The sequence below is a fragment of the Mesoplodon mirus genome, assembly GCF_964341445.2.
Source record: "Mesoplodon mirus genome assembly, chromosome: 4".
NCBI classification, from domain to species: Eukaryota; Metazoa; Chordata; class Mammalia; order Artiodactyla; family Ziphiidae; genus Mesoplodon; species Mesoplodon mirus.
In genome coordinates this window covers 124939159-124961444 of record NC_138979.1, presented here as the reverse complement: position 1 = coordinate 124961444, position 22286 = coordinate 124939159, and the positions used below count along the sequence as shown (strand labels likewise).

General features: G+C 37.4%; 1 protein-coding gene across 1 annotated transcript in view; it reads left to right on the top strand.

The window, feature by feature from the left end:
* BAZ1A (bromodomain adjacent to zinc finger domain 1A) overlaps positions 1 to 22286 on the top strand; it is a 100098-nt gene that overhangs the window by 11886 nt on the left and 65926 nt on the right. Inside the window, exon 3 of the mRNA XM_082618151.1 lies at positions 1588 to 1866. Coding sequence (XP_082474277.1) covers positions 1588 to 1866 — 279 coding nt within the window. The remainder of the gene's footprint in view (positions 1 to 1587; positions 1867 to 22286) is intronic.

The following is a 22286-nucleotide window of genomic DNA, read 5'->3' as shown; positions in this document are numbered from 1 at the left end:
TCAAAAGGATTTCCTTTGTACTGAATTAGTCATGTAAGTTGGCATATGTATATTATCTCTTTAGATCTCATTTATGTTAAGGTATGATTAGTTTCTCTTTACTTCCATAGATTTCATTTTTTGTTGTTCTCGTAGAATCTACAGACAAATATGCAAATGAAACTATCTTAATGGAATTACTCCAAATCTTCTTTGGAGATCAGACTACAGGGGTAACCTATACAGATATACTAACAAGGAAATAAACATGTAACAGTTTTAATAATTTTTAGAATGATGAGAAGGAAAGGGGTATTTCAGGAAGGAGAAAAAGTTAGAGAATAGTGAATTATGTTGGTTACATATAACTGTTGAAAAGTAGACTGAAATATAGAGGCGGGCAAAATATTTACCCATATCTTAACCACTTAGAGGCAACTACTGTTAATCTTTTTGCATATGTCTAACCTTTTCTGTTTAAAAAATATTTTTATTATAAAAACAATATGAATACATGCTCAGTATAAAAATTCAAACAATATGGAACTATTTAGAATAACAAATTTTCCTCTTCCTTCCTTCCCAGTCCGTCCCTTTCTCCATAGGGAACATCTGTTTATGGTATTTGTATAAATACAAACATTTGCATGTTTTTGCTATTATTATAATTAATGCATATGGAATTATGTCATTCAGTGATTTTAAGTTTTTTTCTCTTTAATATACCTTAGAAATCTTTCCATATAGTAGATCTCTCGCATTTTAAAAATGACTGAATAGAGTTTTTGAAAAGAAATTAGTGCTTATAGTAAGAAATCCCAACAGTGCAGAAAAGCACTGGGTAGAATGGTCCCTAGGTCCCATCCCCATTCTGTAGCTGTTACCTTGATTTTTGTATAACATTCCAGGAATGTTTTATGCTTCCTTAAGTTATCTTTCTCTACTTTCCTTCCTTCCTTCCTTCTTTCCTTCCTTCTACCCTTTCTTTTTCTTCCTTTCTCTTTTTTAATTTTAACACAGGTGGGACCGTATTATATATATTGTTTGGATAAGCTTTTACTTTGAAAAAATACAGGAGGGAAGCAGACTGGAAAGTTGTTTTCCCTGTTTATGTTATTTAAGAACTCTCCTTCTGTTTCATGACTGATTTTTCATTATATGAAGTACTATAATTTATTTAACTTTTCTCTTATTGTTTGATGCTTAGATTTCCCAGTTTTTCACTATTATGTTAAAGCCTTTCAAAATTCATAGTTAAGTGCTTGAATTGACAATGTTTTGACTGCTTTGGAACAAAAAGCTTAAAAATTAGAAGGAAAAAAGAAAGGTTGAGTTAATTTTGTTTCACTTCAGTTTCAAAACTGATAGAAATCAAAGTCCAATTTTGGCTGAATGTACCTGTAAATTGCAAAATATAAATGTCTAGTTTAAATATACTTTTTCTTATGTTTGTAATATTAATGTGTAAGTTGACCAGTTACTAAACTTTTGTTTGAGTTCTATGAGTCTATGTAAAATTTTGCAATAAAGGAACAATCCTTTATCAGCTTTTAATGTAAAATTTGTGAAATGATAGGTAATGGATTTTTGTTTTTGTTTTTTAATCAGTGACTTTTTTGAACGAACCATTCTGTGCAACAGTCTGGTGTGGAGTTGTGCTGTGACGGGTAGACCTGGACTGACCTATCAGGAAGCACTTGAGTCAGAAAAAAAAGCAAGAGAGAATCTTCAGAGTTTTCCAGAACCACTAATTATTCCAGTTTTATACTTGACCAACCTTACCCATCGTTCACGCTTACATGAAATTTGTGATGATATTTTTGCGTATGTCAAGGATCGATATTTTGTTGAAGAAACTGTGGAAGTCATTAGGAACAATGGTGCAAGGTAAAGTACTTTTAATTTTTTCTTTTGTTATACATACATTCACATTGATCAAATTCAAAGTACACACAGGGATGAACTGAGGAAAAGCTTACCTTTTACTATTTTCCACCTACCATGTTACCCTCCCCCAAGATAGCCCTTGTGTTAACAGTTTCTTGTGTATTTTTCCAAAGCTAATTTTTATATAAGACCACCAAAAATATGTACATGTGCGTGTGCGCACACACACACACACAATCAATCTCCTGCTACTTTCAACGCGAAAGGTAACATACTGTAGTTTATACCTTTTTTCACTCAAAATATCTTGAAGATTAGTCCATTACTTAATAAACCACCTTCCTTCTCTTTTTTTATTTACTATATGTTCTATTATATCCAAGTTTCACCTCTATTTAAGAGTAAAAAATCTTAAAGATATCTACTGTGTTCTCATTATGTTACCTATTAGTTTAAATATGCCTGTATTTCTTGCTGGGTTTTAGTAGTTCTTTGATAAGATGAAGGCTGAATTTTATATACTCTATTAAGTTCTCTTCTCTCTTACCCAGGTCTTCAAGAAAAAAGTGGGTTTTTCATATTGCAAAGTTAAATTGAGTTTATCTATGGCACTAAATTAAAAAGTATCATTGCTGGGCTTCCCTGGTGGCGCAGTGGTTGAGAGTCCGCCTGCCGATGCAGGGGACGTGGGTTCGTGCCCCGGTGCGGGAAGATCCCACATGCCGCGGAGCAGCTGGGCCCGTGAGCCATGGCCACTGAGCCTGCGCGTCCGGAGCCCATGCTCCGCGACGGGAGAGGCCACAACAGTGAGAGGCCCGCGTACCGCAAAAAAAAAAAAAAAAAGTATCATTGCTTTCCTGAAATCTTAAGCATTTATGATTGGCTAGTCACTGATATTTATTACAGTAATCCTTATTTGCATTAAAACTTTTTTTTTTTTGCAGTACGCGGGCCTCTCACTGCTGTGGCCTCTCCCATGGCGGAGCACAGGCTCCGGACGCGCAGGCTCAGCGGCCATGGCTCATGGGCCCAGCCGCTCCGCAGCATGTGGGATCTTCCCAGACTGGGGCACGAACCCGCGTCCCCTGCATCTGCAGGCGGACTCTCAACCACTGCGCCACCAGGGAAGCCCTGCATTAAAACTTTTTATAGCCTCCTGACTTTTGAGGCAGTGACTATTTTGGGATGCTTTTTCCCCTTTGTTAACCTGAATGAAAATTCTTTTCTTTTTGAATTTTATTTTTTTAGTATTTATTTATTTATATATTTATTGGGTCTTAGTTGCAGCATGTGGGATCTTTTGTTGTGGTGCATGGGCTCTTCTTTGTGGCACGTGGGCTCAGTAGTTGTGGCACACAGGCTTAGTTGCCCCGCAGCATGTGGGATCCTAGTTCCCAGACCAGGGATCAAACCCACGTCCCCTGCATTGGAAGGCTGATTCTTAACCACTGGACCACCAGGGAAGTCCCTCTTTTTGAATTTTAAACTTTAGCAGTCAAAACTTACTATATATGTTCTTAATTATATGTCAATAATTATGTTCTTTATTATCTTATTTTGGAGAATCATCATGAGTTTTTATATAATTTCAGAATAATGTCTTTAATATAATCCATTTTAGTTATTAAATGCTACTCTGCATGAATCTTAAAAATCCAGAAGGTGTTTATATTAAGATCTGAATTTGCTTGGATTTGATTTTGGTGAAGAATTGAAGAAGTTCCTTTTTTAATTGTAGAAGCAACAAATGATAAAAATTGAAGGATTTTTCATTTGTCTCATGACTTTTGGGAAAAAAGATCTTTATTTTCAAGAGGAAAGATTGATATGTCACCAGTAATCCCACCAAGAACATACCAATCTATATCACCAAAAGGTATAATAGGGCCTGTTTGGGGACCAGGACAATTTTTTTTTTCTCCTTATAGTCATTATTTTATTTGAATTATGCCAAAAGTGTTTTCTAACTTAAAAATCATTGGGATACGTTAACCTTTAACATTAGGTTAAATATTGCTTACGTCTAGAAATACAGTTGTTCAGTGTTTTTTGTATAGCTTTTTTTGGTTGTACCTTAAAAATGGGCTTCAGATAGTTGTAGCTTTAATGACAGTAGTAAACTAGGGTACATTGTAGAAATGGGAAATCTGAGAGTCACAATTTTATTGATTATTCATTAGAAACATACTCCTTCAGACTTCCCTGGTGGCACAGAGGTTAAGAACCCTCCTACCAATGCAGGGGACACAGGTTGGATCCCTGGTCTGGGAAGATCCCACATGCCGTGGAGCAACTAAGCCCATGTGCCACAACTACTGAGCCTGCGCTCTAGAGCTGGTGAGCCACAACTACTGAGCCCTCGTGCCACAACTACTGAAGCCCATGCACTTAGAGCCTGTGCTCCGCAACGAGGGAAGCCACTGCACTGAGAAGTCCACGCACTGCAACGAAGAATAGCCCTCGCTTGCTGCAACTAGAGAAAACCCGCGTGCAGCAATGAAGACCCAACGCAGCCAAAAATAAAATTAATTAATTAATTGTTTTTTAAAAAAAGAATTCTATAATGGATTCAATGTGAACCTCAAAAAGAAAAAAAGAAAACACACTTCTTCTGGCCTACTGGCCATTCTTAATCTTTATGCGGGAAAGGAGAAATCTTGGATGACTCATTGACTTTTTTGCCTTCAGCAGCTGGGTAGATGGTAAGATGCAGAGGCCTCAGGAAGTAATACTATCAGAGTCTAGCCATCTTTGCTCTCATCTCAGACCCAGATATTTCTGACTGCTCTGATTTTGCCTTTCATGGACATATTGCTTAGGTGATTCATGAGTGTCACTTAGAGGCTAGACACTAGTTACTGGGGATATAACAAGGATTAAGATGTCCTTAAAGAGTTCAGTGAAAGGAGAGACAAACATGTCAACTTGCCGGGTATTAAAATAAATGTATGAATGAGGTAATTCAGGAGCATCCAGGTCCAGAGTGCCATAGAGGCTAGGCCTGGGTTCCCTACACTCACACTAACACTGGTTATTTTAGTCTTTTCATCTTTGCCAAATCTGATGATATCTCAATGTTTATTTGCTTTTCAGATCCTTTGCTCATTTTCCTTTTGGCTTTTTTGTCATCAGTAGATTTATGAAAGATCTTTGTTAAATACTAGGCATATTAAACTCTTTGTCACTTTGTTACAAATATTTTTGTTTCATTTTTTGCTTTTTCTTAAATGTGCGGTAAATGTAAAAAGGACTTTGGGGCTTCCCTGGTGGCTCAGTGGTTGAGAGTCCGCCTGCCGATGCAGGGGACATGGGTTTGTGTCCCGGTCCAGGAGGATCCCACATGCTGCGGAGCGGCTGGGCCCGTGAGCCATGGCCGCTGGGCCTGCGTGTCCAGAGCCTGTGCTCCGCAACAGGAGAGGCCACAACAGTGAGAGGCCCGCGTACCACAAAAAAAAAAAAGGACTTAAAAATATGTATAAAGAATAATGATAGAACTAAGGAATAATGAATAAAACTTCAATAAATACACATTCAACACTTGATTTTAATAGAATACCTTTATCTTTGATGTTTGTTTATAGTTTGAGAAAAGTTTTCTCGTTTTATGGGAAGCAGAATTGTGTGATAGTGAAGGGTTTAGGCTTTGGAGTCAGACTGACCTTGTTGGACAATGACATCCTTTCAGGTTATTGTGAGACTAAAATGAGAGTGTGTGTGGGGGGGGTGCACATTTTTGAATTGCTATATAAGTAGAATATAGTGGCATTTTACTAGGGGAATAATGCTCCTGTTGGCCCAAGAGGGTTATATGGAAGTTAGTATTTTTCTTCTATTATTGGCTAGGTTTTCTATTATTTTATATTATAATTAAGCTTCAAGCCTGACTTGAGATTTCTTCAACTTTCGATACTAGTTCCTGCATACACCTTTATCCTTTCACCCTTTTAACTTAAATTTCAGTTAAAATAACTTAAATATATAAACTTGACTAGATTTCCTTTGGTTGGAATTGTACCTCTCCCATCTACGTACTACTTGTGTAACTTTTGGGGAAGTTATTTAACATCACTTATCTCTTCTTTGTGTATGTAGTAGAATTATTGTGAAGATTGACTGAGATGCTGTATGTGATGTTCCATGCACACAGCAAGTATTCAATAAATGACAAGTAAAAAGAGTCCATCTTTTTCCATTTTGATTTTTTTGGTGCTCTGTCATGCTTGTCAACTCTTATTCTATTACACTGATATGAGGAGAGGACTTGGCATGATGTTTTTCATTTGGAAAGTGCTCTAGACCCCAAGGAACATGTGTCCCTTTTGGCTTCACATCTGCTTGTGTAACTTTGGGATTGAGTTCAGTTTTGAGGTGATGATGCTAGTGATAAGGTTCTGGCGTCCTCAGGGGGTCAACTAGGGCAAATCCAGCTTCGGTGATGAGAGAAGCTCCAGGTTGAGTTTCCTCAGTATCCCTGTTGACTTTTATCTGCAGGCTCCTGTGGCTTCTGTATCTGACTGTGGCTTGAGGCTTATCCTTACAGGGCTTATTTAGAGAATTCAGTGGATTTCTCCCAGTGGCTGAGAAATAGCAGGCACTTACTATCTTCATGGGATCCATAGGATCCACAGTATGAGATGACTGTGCTCCTACTCCCACTTTCCACTCTTTGAAAGTTAGAATGTGACGTTAGAAGAATTTGCTTCCACAGGACATACATCTCCCTCTGCTTTTTAAGTTAAATGTGCTTTATTGAGATATGATTCACACACTGTAAAATTTGCCCATTTAAAGTGTACAACTCAGTGGGTTTTAGTTATGTGATGATTTCCACTAATTCCAGAATATTTTCATGACCCCAATAAGTCCTGTACCAATTAGCAGGCCCTCCCCACTGCACTCTCCCCTCAGCCCCTGGCAACTGCTAATCTGTTTTCTGTCTCTGTGGATTTGCCTATTCTGGGCATTTCATATATGTGGAATCATAAAGTATGTACCTTTCTGTGTTTGGTTTCTTTCACTTAACTATAATGTTTTCAGGGTTCATCTGAGTTGTAGCATGTGTCAGTATTTTATTTCTTTTTATTGATAAACACATTCTACTGTATGGATCTATCACATTTTGTTTATCCATTTGTCAGTTAATAGATATTTGAGCTTCCACTTTTGGACAATTATAAATAATGCTGTTACAAACATTTCTGTACAAGTTTTTGTGTGAACATATGTTTACAGTTCTCTTGGGTATATACCTAGAAGTAGAATTGCTAAGTCATTTGGTAACTCTATGTTTAGCATTTGAGGAATCTCCAAACTTTTCCAAAGCAGTTGCATCATTTTACATTCCTACTAGCAATGTATGAGAGTTCCAGTTTGTCCACATCCTCATCAAGCCATATGTATGGACAGTTTATTATTGTCCGTCTTTTTTATTTTGCCATCCTAGTGGGTGTGAAGTGGTATCTCATTGTAGTTTTGATTTGCATTTCCCTAGTGACTAATAATGTTGAGCATCATTTTATGTACTTATTGATCATTTGTGTATCTTCTTTGGAAAAATGTCTTCTCTGGTCCTTTGCCCATCTTTAAATTGGGTTATTTATCTTTTTAGTACCGAGTTGTAAGAGTTCTTTGTGATTTGGGGTATAAGTCCCTTAGCAGATATATGATTTGCAGATATTTGCTCCCATTCTGTGAGTTGTCTTTTCACATTCTTTTTTTTTTTTTTTGGCCTTTCCCCTTGCGGAGCACAGGCTCCGGACGCGCAGGCTCAGCAGCCATGGCTCACGGGCCTAGCCGCTCCGCGGCAGGCGGGATCTTCCCGGACCAGGGCACGAACCCATGTCCCCTGCATCGGCAGGCGGACTCTCAACCACTGCACCACCAGGGAAGCCCTCACATTCTTTATGGTACCATTTGCAGCACCATTTCCCTTTGCTTTTAACTTTTGTGCCACTTGTCAATAACATATACCTTTTGTTTCTATCTGTGTTGGCAGAACTTAGCAGTGGTCCTAAAGACTTCTTCATCCATTAGAATTACTGGATTAGATTTACTGGAAAGAATATGCTATGTTACAGAGAAGTGGATGGGCACATTCTTAGGCTGAATTATTTCAGTATGGGTACTCTGGATCTTCTCACTTCAGTATTCTTATTGTCTCATTTACCTTTAGATATCCCTCCCTCTTTTCCTTTTGCACCTTACACGTATAGATTAGGTGCTTCCCTCCCCACCAAGACTTTCTGTTTTGAAATTGGCAATCTGCAGACAGATTCTTCTAGAAGATCCTTTGTCATTGCTATGGCAGATGAAGTAAAGAGAACAGCAGACTACTTGACTGAACCACACCAGTTTAGTTCTTTACATGCCCCATCCTGATTACCACCAGCTTGCCTGCCAATCATGCTACCATTTGTTTTCTGCTGCTTCCTTGGAGCCTATGGGAAAAGTGAGAGGATGGCTGGTCTTGTGAAGAAAACACTAAACTGGTAGTCAGGTCTGTTAATTCTTAAATAACTACCAGATGCTTTGAATATACATTATATCAGCAGATATGAGACAAGGACTTACAGTTTCTATTTACAGATGAGGAAACAGAGATCCAAAGAAGTTGTGTTTTTTTTGATAGTTGTTTACCATGTATTTAATGATACCTGTTACTTATTGATACTTGCACTGTTCCAGACACTGGAGATACAGCAGTGAACAAGGCAAAGTCATGGAGCGTCCATTCTAATCTTACAAGTAGTAAACTGTAGGATTTAAATTCAGATAGGGCTGACTTACAAAATTATTTCTTTCTCAGTATCACTGTGTCCTTGATTTTGGATTCTGCCATTTGTGATTAGCTGTATGGTTCTGTGCAAGTAATTTAAACTCTTAAGTGTTAGTCTTTTTTCATGTGTTAAATGGACCCCCCGCCTTACAGGGTTGCCTCACAGGGTAAAATGACATAATGAATGTGAATTTTTAAAAGCTGTATTATATAATATTGCCTTTTAAAAAATATTTATTTATTTGGTTGCGCCGGGTCTTAGTTGCTGCAGGCAGGCTCCTTAGTTGTGGCATGCGAACTCCTAGTTGCGGCATGCGAACTCCTATTTGCAGCATGGGTGTGGGATCTAATTCCCTCCCCAGGGGTCAAACCCGGGCCCCCTGCATTGGGAGCACGGAGTCCCATCCACTGCGCCACCAGGGAAGTCCCAATATTACCTTTTGATGTAGGTGTCTTGTTAGTATTTGAATCTGTTTATTGGTGGTCATGCAGTTTTGTTTTGTTTTTGTTTGTTTGTTGGGATATGCCAGTAGTGATGTGAGGCTACAGTAGCTGCCTGGGACACTGTAACTTGGAATCAAATTTCTCTGTTGCAACTCTGAGCAGAAACCCCATAGTTAACAATATCAGTGTCTTAGAAAGACATAGTTGTTTGTTTTTGAAGACAATCATCCCTCATTTGTATGTGATCTTCTAAAAATGCTACACAAGCAGTTTTCAAGACATCCAAGTTTCAAGTAACTTTATCTTTTTTTTTTTTGACAAGGCTGATAACCATTGTTTAATAAAGGATTAGGAGGATGGTGAATTAGAACTCAAATAATTGCATGATAAACTCATCTTCTCTCCCCAGCCCTAGAACTGGTGAATTGAATCAGGAAAAAGGAGGTAGAAATCACACAACAAAAAACATTTTGGACTGTTGAGTCATCATTCAGTGTAAAGAAAGGACTAGAGTTTGAAAGGATTTTTAAAAATGAGTCAGAATATAATTGTATATTTGGTAATTTTTTTTAGTTAAAAGTAGGCTTTGGGCAACTTGTTTTCAGACATTTTATAAGCACAGTCAAGATGTTCTGGGAGCTGAAAGATTCATAGGAAATGTGAAGCAGCAGGTGAGAAGGTACTTCTAAAAGTATTGGGTTGGCCAAAAAGTTCATTCGGGTTTTCCTGTAAGATGTTATGAACTTTTTGGCCAACCCAACAGATATACTGACAGAAGCAAGAAGTGGCACCTTATAGCAAAGGAGGAGATAGAGTAAACATTAACTGCAAAGTATACTGGCCTGGCTCAGTATATAATTTGGTAACGTTAGAAAACGTTGCAGAATAAAAATACGCTAGCATTTATTGAACTTTTTCTGTATGCTAGGCAGTGTGCTAGATGCTTTCATTTTAATTCTCATGATATTGATGGGTGACCCAGAATTTTTGAAAAGGTTATTTGTTTGTTGGTATTTACCTGAAAGAGTTGAAAACTATGTCCACACAAAACCTGCACATGAGTGTTTATAGCAGCTTTATTAATAATTGCCAAAAGTTGGAAGCACCAAGATATCCTTTAGTAGATGAATGAATAAATAAACAGCAGTACATCCAGACAATGGAATATTATTCAGTGCTAAAAAGAAATGAGCCTTCAAGCATGAAAAGACATGGACGAGCCTTAAGTGCATATTACTAAGTGAAAAAAGCCAATCTGAAAAGGATATGTATGGTATGATTTCTACTATATGGCTTTCTAGAAAAGGCAAAACTATGGAGACAATGAAAAGATCGGTGGTTGCCAGGGGTTGAATGGGGTAGAGGGGAGATGAACAGGTTGAGCACAGAGGATGTGTAAAATACCCGGTGGTACTATGATGGATACATTTGTCCAAACCCATAGAATGTACAGCACCAATGGTGAAACTTAATGTAAACTATGGACTTCAGGTGATAATGATGTGTTAACATAGGCGCATTGATTGTTAGCAAGTGTTACTTCTCTGGTGCGGGATATTGATAGAGGGGTTATGCATGTGGCAGGGGCAGGGAGTATATGGGAGATCTCTGTCTTCCTCTCAATTTTGCAGTGAATCTAAAGCTGCTCTAAAAAACCAAAGTCTTTAAATTAAAAAAAAAATTATATGATCTGCTTATCAAGGCTGAAGTTTATAATTTTTTAAAAATCTGCTTTTTTTTTCCTATAAAACTTTATATACAGGAGAGAAAAGTAAAAGGTAAAGGCCTGGAGTGCATTTCCCAAATGCTCCTTTCAGAGATAACCACAGTCAAAAAATTAGTGCATAGTTCTCTTTTTTTCTATACTACACTTAATTAAAAAAAAAAAGTAGCTCTTTCACTTAGTAATGATTTGGATGTCTTCTTACATTAGAAAACCACATGCACCATTTTTAATTGGTTTTGCATAAACTCGCTAAACTGTGTGTTCCTAAAAAGCTTACTTGGAATATTGCCTTTTTCTGAGGATGGAGAAAGTTATTCCTTTTGTTAGCCTTGTGTGAATTTGCTCTTTGAAAATAATGAACTGCGTTTTCTTCCACATAATCTCTGACCTATGACTTAATGACAGACCTTTTCTCCAGTGTAGGTTAAATCAATACAATAGCAGAACTGGATTTGCACCAGAGTTTCACTGATAGCTAGATTTTCCCACATATTATCCCCATACTATTTAGATTTAACAGTTAGAAATGCTATCTAGTTAAGAAGCATAAGATACTACAGTTCAGTATTGGTTTTAGAACTGCCTTGTAAAATGAAGATTATGAAATTCTTTTTAATCTTACAAACTGATATCAATTTTGGCATCAAATAGAGACCAGCCACCTGGAGCTCTTATCTATTCAGATATCAAGGTATATATTCCCTGTGGCTTTCTATGTTGCATTGGTGGAATGCTTCAAGCACTTTAGTCTAATGAATAAAAGAAAATTAGCATAAAAACCTAAAATATAGAGAGTAGGTACTTATTATATATTAGAATTGGAAATGAGAAAATGGACTTTTTAATCTTTGAGCTCTTTTTTGTATTGCTAACCTAAATGATATTAGTGAATCATAATTAAAATGCATTAATGTTGAGGACAAAGGGAAATACTAAATATATTGAGGAGATAAGATGAACATAAAAGGTGTAAGTGAGGAACAGTACAGTTATTTTGATTTAAACATACATGCTTGGATATCAGTGAGTGGATCCAGGTGGGATTAATCCAAGGAGAAGTTTTTGGAAAAGGGTTATTTGACTAGAAATTTGAAGACAGAGAAAAATATAAATTAGTAGAAAGGATTGAGGAGGAAGGCTTCTTATTTAGGTGCAGATATAATATATAACTTTTAACAACATATATTAATTAAGTTTATTATAGTTCTTTCAAATAGAAGGCTTTCTATTGGTCAGCTTATACTACTGCCCTTTTAAGGTCAAAATTCCTTGTTCTTAGCCTAGGAGAGTCCTAAGGAACATCCTCAAATTGTTGTTTTAGTCTTTAGTTCCTGATGACCCTAGTATGCTGATGATATAATTATTAATAGAAAAAAAAAGGCTATTTGGGACAGCTGTTCTTTCTTTGGAATTCCTAGTTAGGGTCTTCTTTAGATATATATTGTTGTGTGTATCAGAGACCCAGACTTAGAGCCTGACTGACTGCTGGATTGTTGTTGCAAGTTGAACAGTTAAAATTTAGAATCCTTATTTACTTGTATAATAATATAAATTGGAGGCCATCCTGGGAAGCCCTTTTTATATCCTAAAAATCCCTATTAAGTAGCCACAAAAATAAATGAAAATGAATTTGTTTTTCTAAACGTGTTTAATTCAAATAACATATAAAGCTTCTGTTGTAAATATTTCTGTATGAATTCAACTGCTCTATTCTTAACAAAATAGTTCAGTGAAGTTTAGACTGATCTCATACAAATGTATTCATTTTCTTCAGTGTTCTCAGGACCTTCAAATTTGCATTGGCCATTAAGAGGATCTGCCTAATGCCTCTCAAAAGTCTTTGAATGGTAAATGTTGGAGGAGGGTGGTTGGTTTCTATGGCAACCTCTTTATTGATCCTCTGCACTAATACCAAGTGCAAAGGGTCAGCTGAGTCTCTACCAGGACTTAAGGTCTTTATTGTGGATGTCTTACTGTAGTAAGAAAAGTGATAAAAATGGGGGATGACAGGACTTCCCTGGTGGTGCAGTGGTTGAGAGTCTGCCTGCCAGCGCAGGGGACACGGGTTCGTGCCCCAGTCCAGGAAGATCCCACATGCCGTGGAGCGGCTGGGCCCGTGAGCCATGGCCCCTGAGCCTGCATGTCCGGAGCCTGTGCTCCGCAACGGGAGAGACCACAATAGTGAGAGGCCCGCGTACCGCAAAAAAAAAAAAAAAAAAAAAAAAAATGGGGGATGGCAAGTAAATTGAGGTTCACTTCTTTTCTATTATAAAAGGAAAACAATGTTTACTTCAATTTGTGTCTCATTGAATTGGTTAGCAGCAGGATGGTGAAGTAGACTAGTAGTAGTCCTGAAGTTCTTAGTTCACTATGGCAGGAGAATATTAGAGACGAATCTCACAAAAGAGAGAAGACTATGTATAGCTACTTCTGTCCTGAAATCCCTGTTAGGAATCAAAGGGAAGTCCATTTCTACGTGGTTATTACACAGGTTCAGGTCTGGGAAGTTAGAGGTCTTCTGAATAAAATCTCTCTCCTACATCATCTTCTACCTCCTTTATGGTCTGTTCCATTCGGCCAATATAAGATCACAGTGGTTCTGAATAACCATTTTTAAAACGGGGTTATCTGGGGCAGAAATAGAGACACGGATGCAGAGAACAAACGTATGGACACCAAGGGGGGAAAGCGGCGGGGGGCGGGTGGTGGGATGAATTGGGAGATTGGGATTGACATGTATACACTAAAATGCATAAAATGGATAACTAATAAGAACCTGCTGTATAGAAAAATAAATAAAATTCAAATAAATAAATAAATAAAATGGGGTTATCTGCCTTTCTTAGACAAATTCAGAGATTGTCCAAAGATAAAAGAGAACTAAGAGAAATGACATAAGCTAAAATAATTTTCAATGAAAGGAAAAGGAGAGATAAAAGTACAAAAAAAGTCTGCTCATCACTAAAGGCCAGGCAAAATCCTTTGTTTAACTCAAAAACATATCCCAAGAGAATAATTCCAAGTAGAGGTTGGCACACTTTTTAAAAAATAAAGGGCCAGATAGAAAATATTCGATGTCCATATGGTCTCTGTCACAGCGAGCCAACTCTGCTGTTATAGTGCAAAAGCAGCCATAGACAATAAATGAATGAGCATGGTTGTATTCTAGTAATTCTTTATTTATAAACACTGAAATTTGAATTCCATGTTATTTTCACATGTCACAAAATATTCTTATTTTTATTTTAAGCCATTTAAAAATGTAAAAGCCATTCTTAGCTCGTAGACCACACAAAACAAACAGTGAGTTGAATCTGGCCCATTGGCCATAGTGTGCTGACTCCTGGTAGAGAGGAAAGATTACTGCTGAAATAAGGGTTAAAGAATACAGTCCCCAGAGATACCCTTTGAATCTAGAACCTCAGAGTAGAGCATGTAGATGTGGCTTGGTATGGTGGAAAAAGCTTTTGGAGCCAAACGGAGTTACTAGTTCTGGGAATCTTTACTAATCTGTAAAGCAAGTAATACCTACATTCATATAGTGGTTGTATTAGTTAGCTTTTGCTGCATAACAGACCACCCCCAAAACTTAGTGGCCTAAATCAATAGTCTCATGATTCCATAGTGGGCTGGAATGTTCTTATTGTCTGGGGCTGTATTGTCTAGGTCGCTTACTCTAGCCTTACTGACATGTCTGAGGCCTCAGACGGGTGGGTATTTTCATGTGGCCTCTTATCCTTCAGGAGGCCAATCCAAACTTGTTCCCAGGGTAGGAATAGAGTTCCCAGCAGCAAGAGAAGGCAAAGCTCCTATGTGCAAGCACATATCAAGCCTCAGCTTGCTCGATGTTTGCTAGTGTTCCATTGACCAAAGCAAGTCACATGAGCAAATCCAGAGTTAATGTGTGGCCAGGGGGATCAAGGAGGCCCGTGACTCAGTGGGGGCCATAACTGCAACAGTCTGGCACAGTGGTTAATATTTTTCAGGAGCCCAGCATAGTGCCTGACACATAAAGCACTCAGTAAATGTTAGATCCTTCTGTGCTTGTCAGGGGCAAGTGAAGAGCCTGCCAGCTGTGATGACTCACCTTTTTTTTTGTAGCCAGTCCCTAATTTTCTTACATCACAGTCACTGTTCTTCAGAGTTCACTATATGCCATTTTAGGGAGATGATGACAATACCAGTAAACTTTTGAGAGCTTATTATATGCCAGGCACTGTCCTAAGCTTTTTACTTATACTGTCTTATTTAATTTCCACAACAGCCATATGTGATAGGTGCTCATTTGCTTATTTTACAGTTGAGGAGTTCATACACAGAGCTTAATTAAGTAAAACTTGCCCAGGGTCACAAGTGATGAAGTTATCGAGCACAGGCAGTGCTTCTGTGCGGGCGGAATGAGTGTGAAAGACATACTAAAAGATAGCCCTTAAGCAGGATTGAAAGATTATAAATTGAATGTACTTATTGATTACTCACTATTTACTTTTCACTTTATTTGCACAGTTTATAATTTCTGTCAAAGTGTGAAGCAACATAGGATTGTATATAAGGTGGTTAGATTAAGTTGTTGATCATCCACTCTGAGTGATCCATATTGTTGAGTGTCTGAAAATCAGCATCATTTTATGATCATTGATTCAAAGGGAAAAAAGCTCCTTCATTTAAACAGGTTCTCCTGCTATTTATATTTTTAACCACTGTGCTTATCAGAGGGTGCCTTAATTATTTTACTTCTGCATTCTGAGCTGATTAAGCTTTCTTCTTTTCAAATATTTTGCTTGCAGGTGAAAGAATGCTATCTAGTGGCAACAAAAGGTGACTGCAAGCATGGGGAAAAATAGAATTTTTTTAATGTATTTTTTTCATAGGATTTTTAAAGTATTTTTATTTATTTATTTGGCTGCATCGGGTCTCAGCTGCGGCATGCAAGACCTTTGTTGGGGAGATCGGGTTTCTCTCTAGTTATGGCGCGGGGGCTCCAGAGCACATGGGCTCAGTAGTTGTGGCATGCGGGCTTAGTTGCCCCATGGCATGTTCCCCGACCAGGGATCGAACTGCATCCCCTGCTTTGGAAGGTGTGTTCTTGACCACTGGACCACCAAGGAAGTCCCAGAATTTTTATTTATTTATTGTTTTTCTATCTTTTGGCACAATTTCCAGGGATGAAAAATGCAATTACTTATGACTTTTTCTTTCTTTTTTTTTTTTTTTTTTTTTTTTTGCGGTACGCGGGCCTCTCACTGCCGTGGCCTCTCCCCTTGCGGAGCACAGGCTCCGGATGCGCAGGCTCAGCGGCCATGGCTCACCGGCCCAGACGCTCCGCGGCATGTGGGATCTTCCCAGACCGGGGCAAGAACCCCTGTCCCCGGCATCGGCAGGCGGACTCCCAACCACTGCACCACCAGGGAAGCCCCTTATGACTTTTTCTTAGAGGTGGTAGGGAATATTCTGATTTAGTACTTAAAAGTATACACAAAGCCAAATTTTTTGTGATTCATTCAATAAACATTGTGTGCTCAGTGCTATTGTAGGTATTGGGAAGAGGGTAGTGAATAAGACAAGGACTAGGGACTTATATTCAAGTGCAAGAGAGAAAAACACAAATCAGGATAATTTCAGATACTGATTATTGCTGTAAAGAAAATAAATCTTGATGGGATAGTTTTGAGTCATTTTTTGTTTTAGCCAATTAAATTCAGTATCTTCTCTGAAACACCACTGTGTTAGATGCAAGCAAATAATCAAATATGAGAAAAGCATTAGTACTTATTGTTCTCAAGCATTATATAGTCCGTTGGTAGTAGGAATAGAATTTGTAGGGCAAAGATAAGTAAAATACATATGAATGACTTAATGAAGGACTAAATAAGATAAATACATTAGGAGGACATAGAGGGGACGGGAATTGGAGGAAGGGTAGTCAAAAGGTACAGACTTCCAGTTATAAGTAAGTACTAGGGATGTAATGTACAACATGATGACTATAGTTAACACTGCTACATGATATATAGGAAAGTTGTTGAGATTAAATCCTAAGAATTTTCATCACAAGGAGAATTTTTTTTTCTTTTCTTTTTTTTTAACTATATGAGTTCCTGGATGTTAGCTGAACCTATTGTGGTAATCATTTCACAATATGTATACATCAAACCATCATGCTGTATGCCTTAAGCTTATACAGTGATATATGTCAATTATTTCTCAATAAAGCTGCAAAAAAAGGGCATAGGGTAAGTCTTACTTGTGGCTAGTGAATATATCACTAACATTGAAATAGAATGAATAAAAGGTACTGTAATGCTAAATTAATTTAGTGCTCCATTAATAATTTGCTGTGATTGGCCATTAGAATGGGCTGATGTTTACCGTTTATCTTTATAAAGATGTTTTTGTATCTTTCTTTATCTACTTCTAGTCAGTCAGTCAGTCAGTCAGCATGTTGATTTCATTGTTGTCATATTAAGAATGCTTATTGACCATAAGGATAATAGAAAATATTTGGGTTATTTTGTTTGAGCTTCCAGCTCAAAAAATTTGAGAATGCAGGAAGTAATAAGTATAATTTTGTCATCTTAATTTGTTAGTTATATAATAATTTCTTTGCAAATTCTTGTAGTTATTTTTTGTGCACTGTATTTTTTAAATAAATTTATTTATTTAATTTATTTACTTTTGGCCGTGTTGGGTCTTCGTTGCTGTGCGCGGGCTTTCTCTAGCTGCAGTGGCTTCTCTTGTTGTGGAGCACGGGCTCTAGGCGCGTGGGCTTCAGTAGTTGTGGCTCGCGGGCTCTAGAGCACAAGCTCAGTAGTTGTGGCGCATGGGTTTAGTTGCTCCACGGCATGTGGGCTCTTCCCGGACCAGGGCTTAAACCGGTGTCCCCTGCATTGGCAGGCGGATTCTTAACCACTGCACCACCAGGGAAGCCCTATGCACTGTGTTTTGATGTACAGAAATCATCTGACTTTATTTGATTTGTTTATCTCACGTTGTAAGAGAGAACACCAATATATTGAACTTCTTTCCATGAAAAATAGGGATTTTAATATGAATTGTTATGGGGTTCCCTGGTGGTGCAGTGGTTGGGAGTCCCGCTGCCGATGCAGGGGATGCGGGTTCGTGCCCCGGTGTGGGAGGATCCCACATGCTATTATGTTTATAGTTGAAATGGAAACAAATTATAGAAAAGGACTCCCTTTATGGAGTTTTTGCATTACAAAGAATTCTCTGGCTAGTCTTCTGATAAGTATAGCGGGACCCATCTATACTTCAATAAGTTCTAACAAGTAGACCTACTTCAGTTAGCCATTTTCATATATATTGTTTTAAGAAAAGGAATAAATGTTTTACTTTTAAGTTAAAGGATAATTTAAATTAAATAACTTACATTCAGATAGGCCTTTATCCTAAGTAGTCTAAATTAATAAGGCTTAAAGTATATTACTTTCTTATGATATAATTTATCCTTTTTATTGTATAGCTCTGACTCTGACTTTTGATACATAGTCGTGTAACCCATCACACATTTTTACTACCTTCCTTTGTGCGCTTTTTTTTTTTTCACTGCACTGCGTGGCTTGCAGGGTCTTAGTTCCCCAACCAGGGATCAAACCCATACTCCCTCCAGTGGCCTTTGTGCCTCTTTGTACTCACCCCTTACCCTCACCTTCTAGACTCTAGCAACCACTGACCTGTTTACTGTCCTTATAATTTTGCCCCTTCCAGAATATGAATATAAGTGGAATTTTGGGTCTATTTCTGGACTCCCTTCTATTGAGCTGTATGGCTATCCTGCCAAAACTACAATGTCATTATTTACTGTAGCTTTTTAGTGATACCTATACATTACTTTCGTCTTTTATTGATTTTCCCCCCGTGATGTGAAATGTATGCTCTTAATTGGAGTTAATATTTTCCTAATGTTTATCATTAGCATTTTTAAACTAAACTTTCTATTTTGAGATAACTGTAGAATCACATAGAGTTGTAAAATAATACAGAATTTCCCCCAGTGGTACAGTATCACAACCAGGATATTGACATTAATATAATCATGGTACAGAATATTTCTGTCACTGCAGGGATCCCTCACATTGCTCTTTTATGCCACACCCACAAATCATAGGTTGTTAAATTTATTTTTCTACTTCAGACTTTGTTTTCTGAAACAAATATGACTTGAAAAATCTGTATTGCCAGTGACACAGTAACTTTCAAGTGTGAAAATCTTATTCAGCATTTTTGGCTGGGTTGAAGAATGCAGTACTCTGACTCAAAATAAATTTAACATAGATCAGGTTATAAACTGATTACTGTTTAATAAAAATACCTAGTATACCTAATAGATTGCTTATATTGCTTTTCCTCAGCTGGATTTTGACTTGGGTGCCTATAATAGGAAAAATTTTAGGTGCATTAACAAAATAGAAATTTCGCTCTCATGTAAAACTAAGTACTTAAGTTGTAGTGTTAGGGCAGGTCTACAAAGTTGTCAGGAACCCAGGCTTTTTCCTATTTTCTGCTCTGTCATCCCAAGGTTGTGACCACTGTTTTCCTTGCTCAGGATGGCAGCAAGATAGAGGAAAGGCAAGAAGCCTGCTTCTCTTCCTTTCCTATCCATCCTTCACACTGAGGCCAAGTTAAGTGTTCTAAAATACTATTATCATTTTGAAACAGAAGTCACTTGCTGCTAAGTCTGTGGTGGCTTTTCATTATATTTCATGTTTTTGTTTTCTCTGATCTGTGTGTGTTTGTCTTGCCTCCTCACGAGGGTATCATCTCTGTTGGCATCAGTATGTCAGATCAACATAAAGCTGAGACCACAAACACTTTGAATATCTATTAACTTGAATACACTAATTGGAATTTTAAAGTATTTTGGTGAGGCTTTCAGTTGGTTGATACCTTAACCAAACTAACTCATGTGGCTTTAAGATGATAATTTTGAATACTGAAGAGTTTAAACAGTATACTGATAATATCCAGATGTTTGAAACTTTAGAGATATGTAGGATTTAACCCATATATCTTATACCTAGAATTTTCTTTCCAAAGATTTTTATTTGTATTATATATATCTTTTAATAACAGATTTAGTTTTTAGCAAGAATCTAATGATTCTAGTTGTCTTATGATATTTAGGCTTATAATAGGTCAAATGCCAACTGGAGAAATAATAAGGTGTGGTTCTCTGGTCCATAAAGAGTCTCAGAACAGTTCAAAATGAAACATTCTTTGAGCTGCTCTGATCAGTTTGTCTAAAAAGTGAGAGGTTACAAACAAAGCAACTTTTTCTGACTGCTTCTTCCCCACTGACAAGTAATCAACATAAAAATTCAGTCTTTTTGTTTGAAGTAGGCAGACTTGTTGAGTGGTCTAGTTTCCTTCACTTAAAATGAGGTATCACTTAACCTCCTTAACTTGAATTTTTTTTAACTCTAAACTTGAAATTAAGCAGGTTTACTCTGTTTCTACCTATAAAGTTGAAGTAATTATTCAAGCATAGCATTTTAAACATAAATGTTCTTGGCACCTGTATTACAAGAAAATAAAAGGTTAATATTAGGCAGCACAGGTGAGCAGATGTGAAGCATGCCACAGATTCAGCATATTCTATTTTTAGAGACCCAAACAGAAAGGGGCAGTCCTTTTATGTCAAGTAGGTCTCCCCAGATTTCTATTCTTCTTTCCTTTTGCTGTTAATTATTTATCTTCTACCCAAACGCCTTGTAAATATTCTGCATATATTTCAATTCTAGAATTTGCTTTTGTTTTAATGAATTTGTATTTTGAGATATAAATTGAACTATAACTATTGTTAAATGACTATTAAAACAGAAACAACATTTGTGGGGAGATATATATACCATTCCAGAATATTCTCATAAAAGGTTATTTCCATGTTTAGCTGGTCACTCTTAGGAATTTATGGCTAACTTCTGCTCTAGCCTCATTCTGTGCTTGCTGCTGTTCCACAGACTTGCTTTCACTCTGAAACATGTTTAAGTTTGAAATGTGTTTTGGAGAGGCTCCAAAAGTGGCTCTTGACTACCTGGACTTAAAGCTCTGAAATACCCTTGAGTCAATATAGTGTTGTGTTACCCCTCAACTCCAGTAGTAGAGTGGAAGATTAGAAAATATATGGGCTTCAGAGCCAAATAGTTAAAGTTTTGGCTGTACTGTTACTGGTTGTGTGACCATAAACAAATGCTTTAACTTCTCTGACCCTGAATTTCATCTACTGAAAAACGTGTACCTTGCAGAGTTGATATGAGGAGAGAAATATGTGAAAGTGATATACTTATCTGGCACACAGGAACGCTAATAATAATAAGGACCTTTCTTTGATTGTCAGCCTCCACTCTGTCCTCAAAGAATGGAGCATAACATTAATTTAGAGTTTCTGTACTCTCCAGGACCCACTAGCTGGGTCTTGATTCGTGATTCTTTAACCTTTTTTTACACCCCCCAATCTTCTTTGGATTCCCTAGGACCAAGAAATTGTAGCAAGTGGATTTGAAAGGCATAGACGAAGTCTCTTTGGAAATCTGTTAGAACGTGTTGACCTGACATTTTGCAGTTAACTGAAGTTTAGCTAAGCACCAGTGAGAGGCCTAGCCTTGATTAGATTAGCAAGAATTGACCTGTGGTTTGGGTGTGGTACAAAGTTAATAGTAGCATTGAAAATAACTAGGATAATTTATATATAAAACATTTACTACATTATAGACAATGTCTCTAAGCTGTACTGGTTTCCTTCTCCCTTATTCCTCTATCAGAGAATTGTATTTCTGTTAATTTTCTGTTAGTTTTAAAATGAATTAGTTCTTAAATTATTGTAGCTCTGTGGGCCCTACTGGGATCATAGACTATTCCCTTCAATGGACTGTCAGACCATTTTAGGCACCACACCAACCGTTCCTGTGCCCAGCGTAGACCCGTTTACTTTTTCTCTAATGACAACCACTACTGCCACTTAGGGACACTCACCTGGACTCTGCCAAGTGAAAACTATCTCTTTTTCTAACTTGAAGAACCTTGTCACAGGTTCACTGAAAAGCTTCCTTTATCACCTCCTGGAACCCTGAGCCATATGATCCCTGGATGTCATACCTAGGCCCTTCAAAAGTGGGTCCAATTGATTCCTTCCTTATTTTCGTGCAGTTCATGTCACTAAATTACAGAACCTTTTAACCATTAGACTACATAATTGCCTGATATAATTTCCTATAGTTGTTCCTCTTTAGAAACACTGGTTTATTTCTATCAGCCAGAGGCAAAAGTTAGCCTGCAGTTCTTTTGACACCATTTCCATTTGCTACCAATGTAGGCTTGGTAATTGGGCCTTCTTCAGATTTACTCTTAGGACAAAAAAATTTTTTTTTTAATTGTGGTAAATAAACATGAACTTTACCATTGTAGTCATTTTTAAGTGTATAATTAAGTGGCAGTAAGTACATTCACAGTATTGTGTAA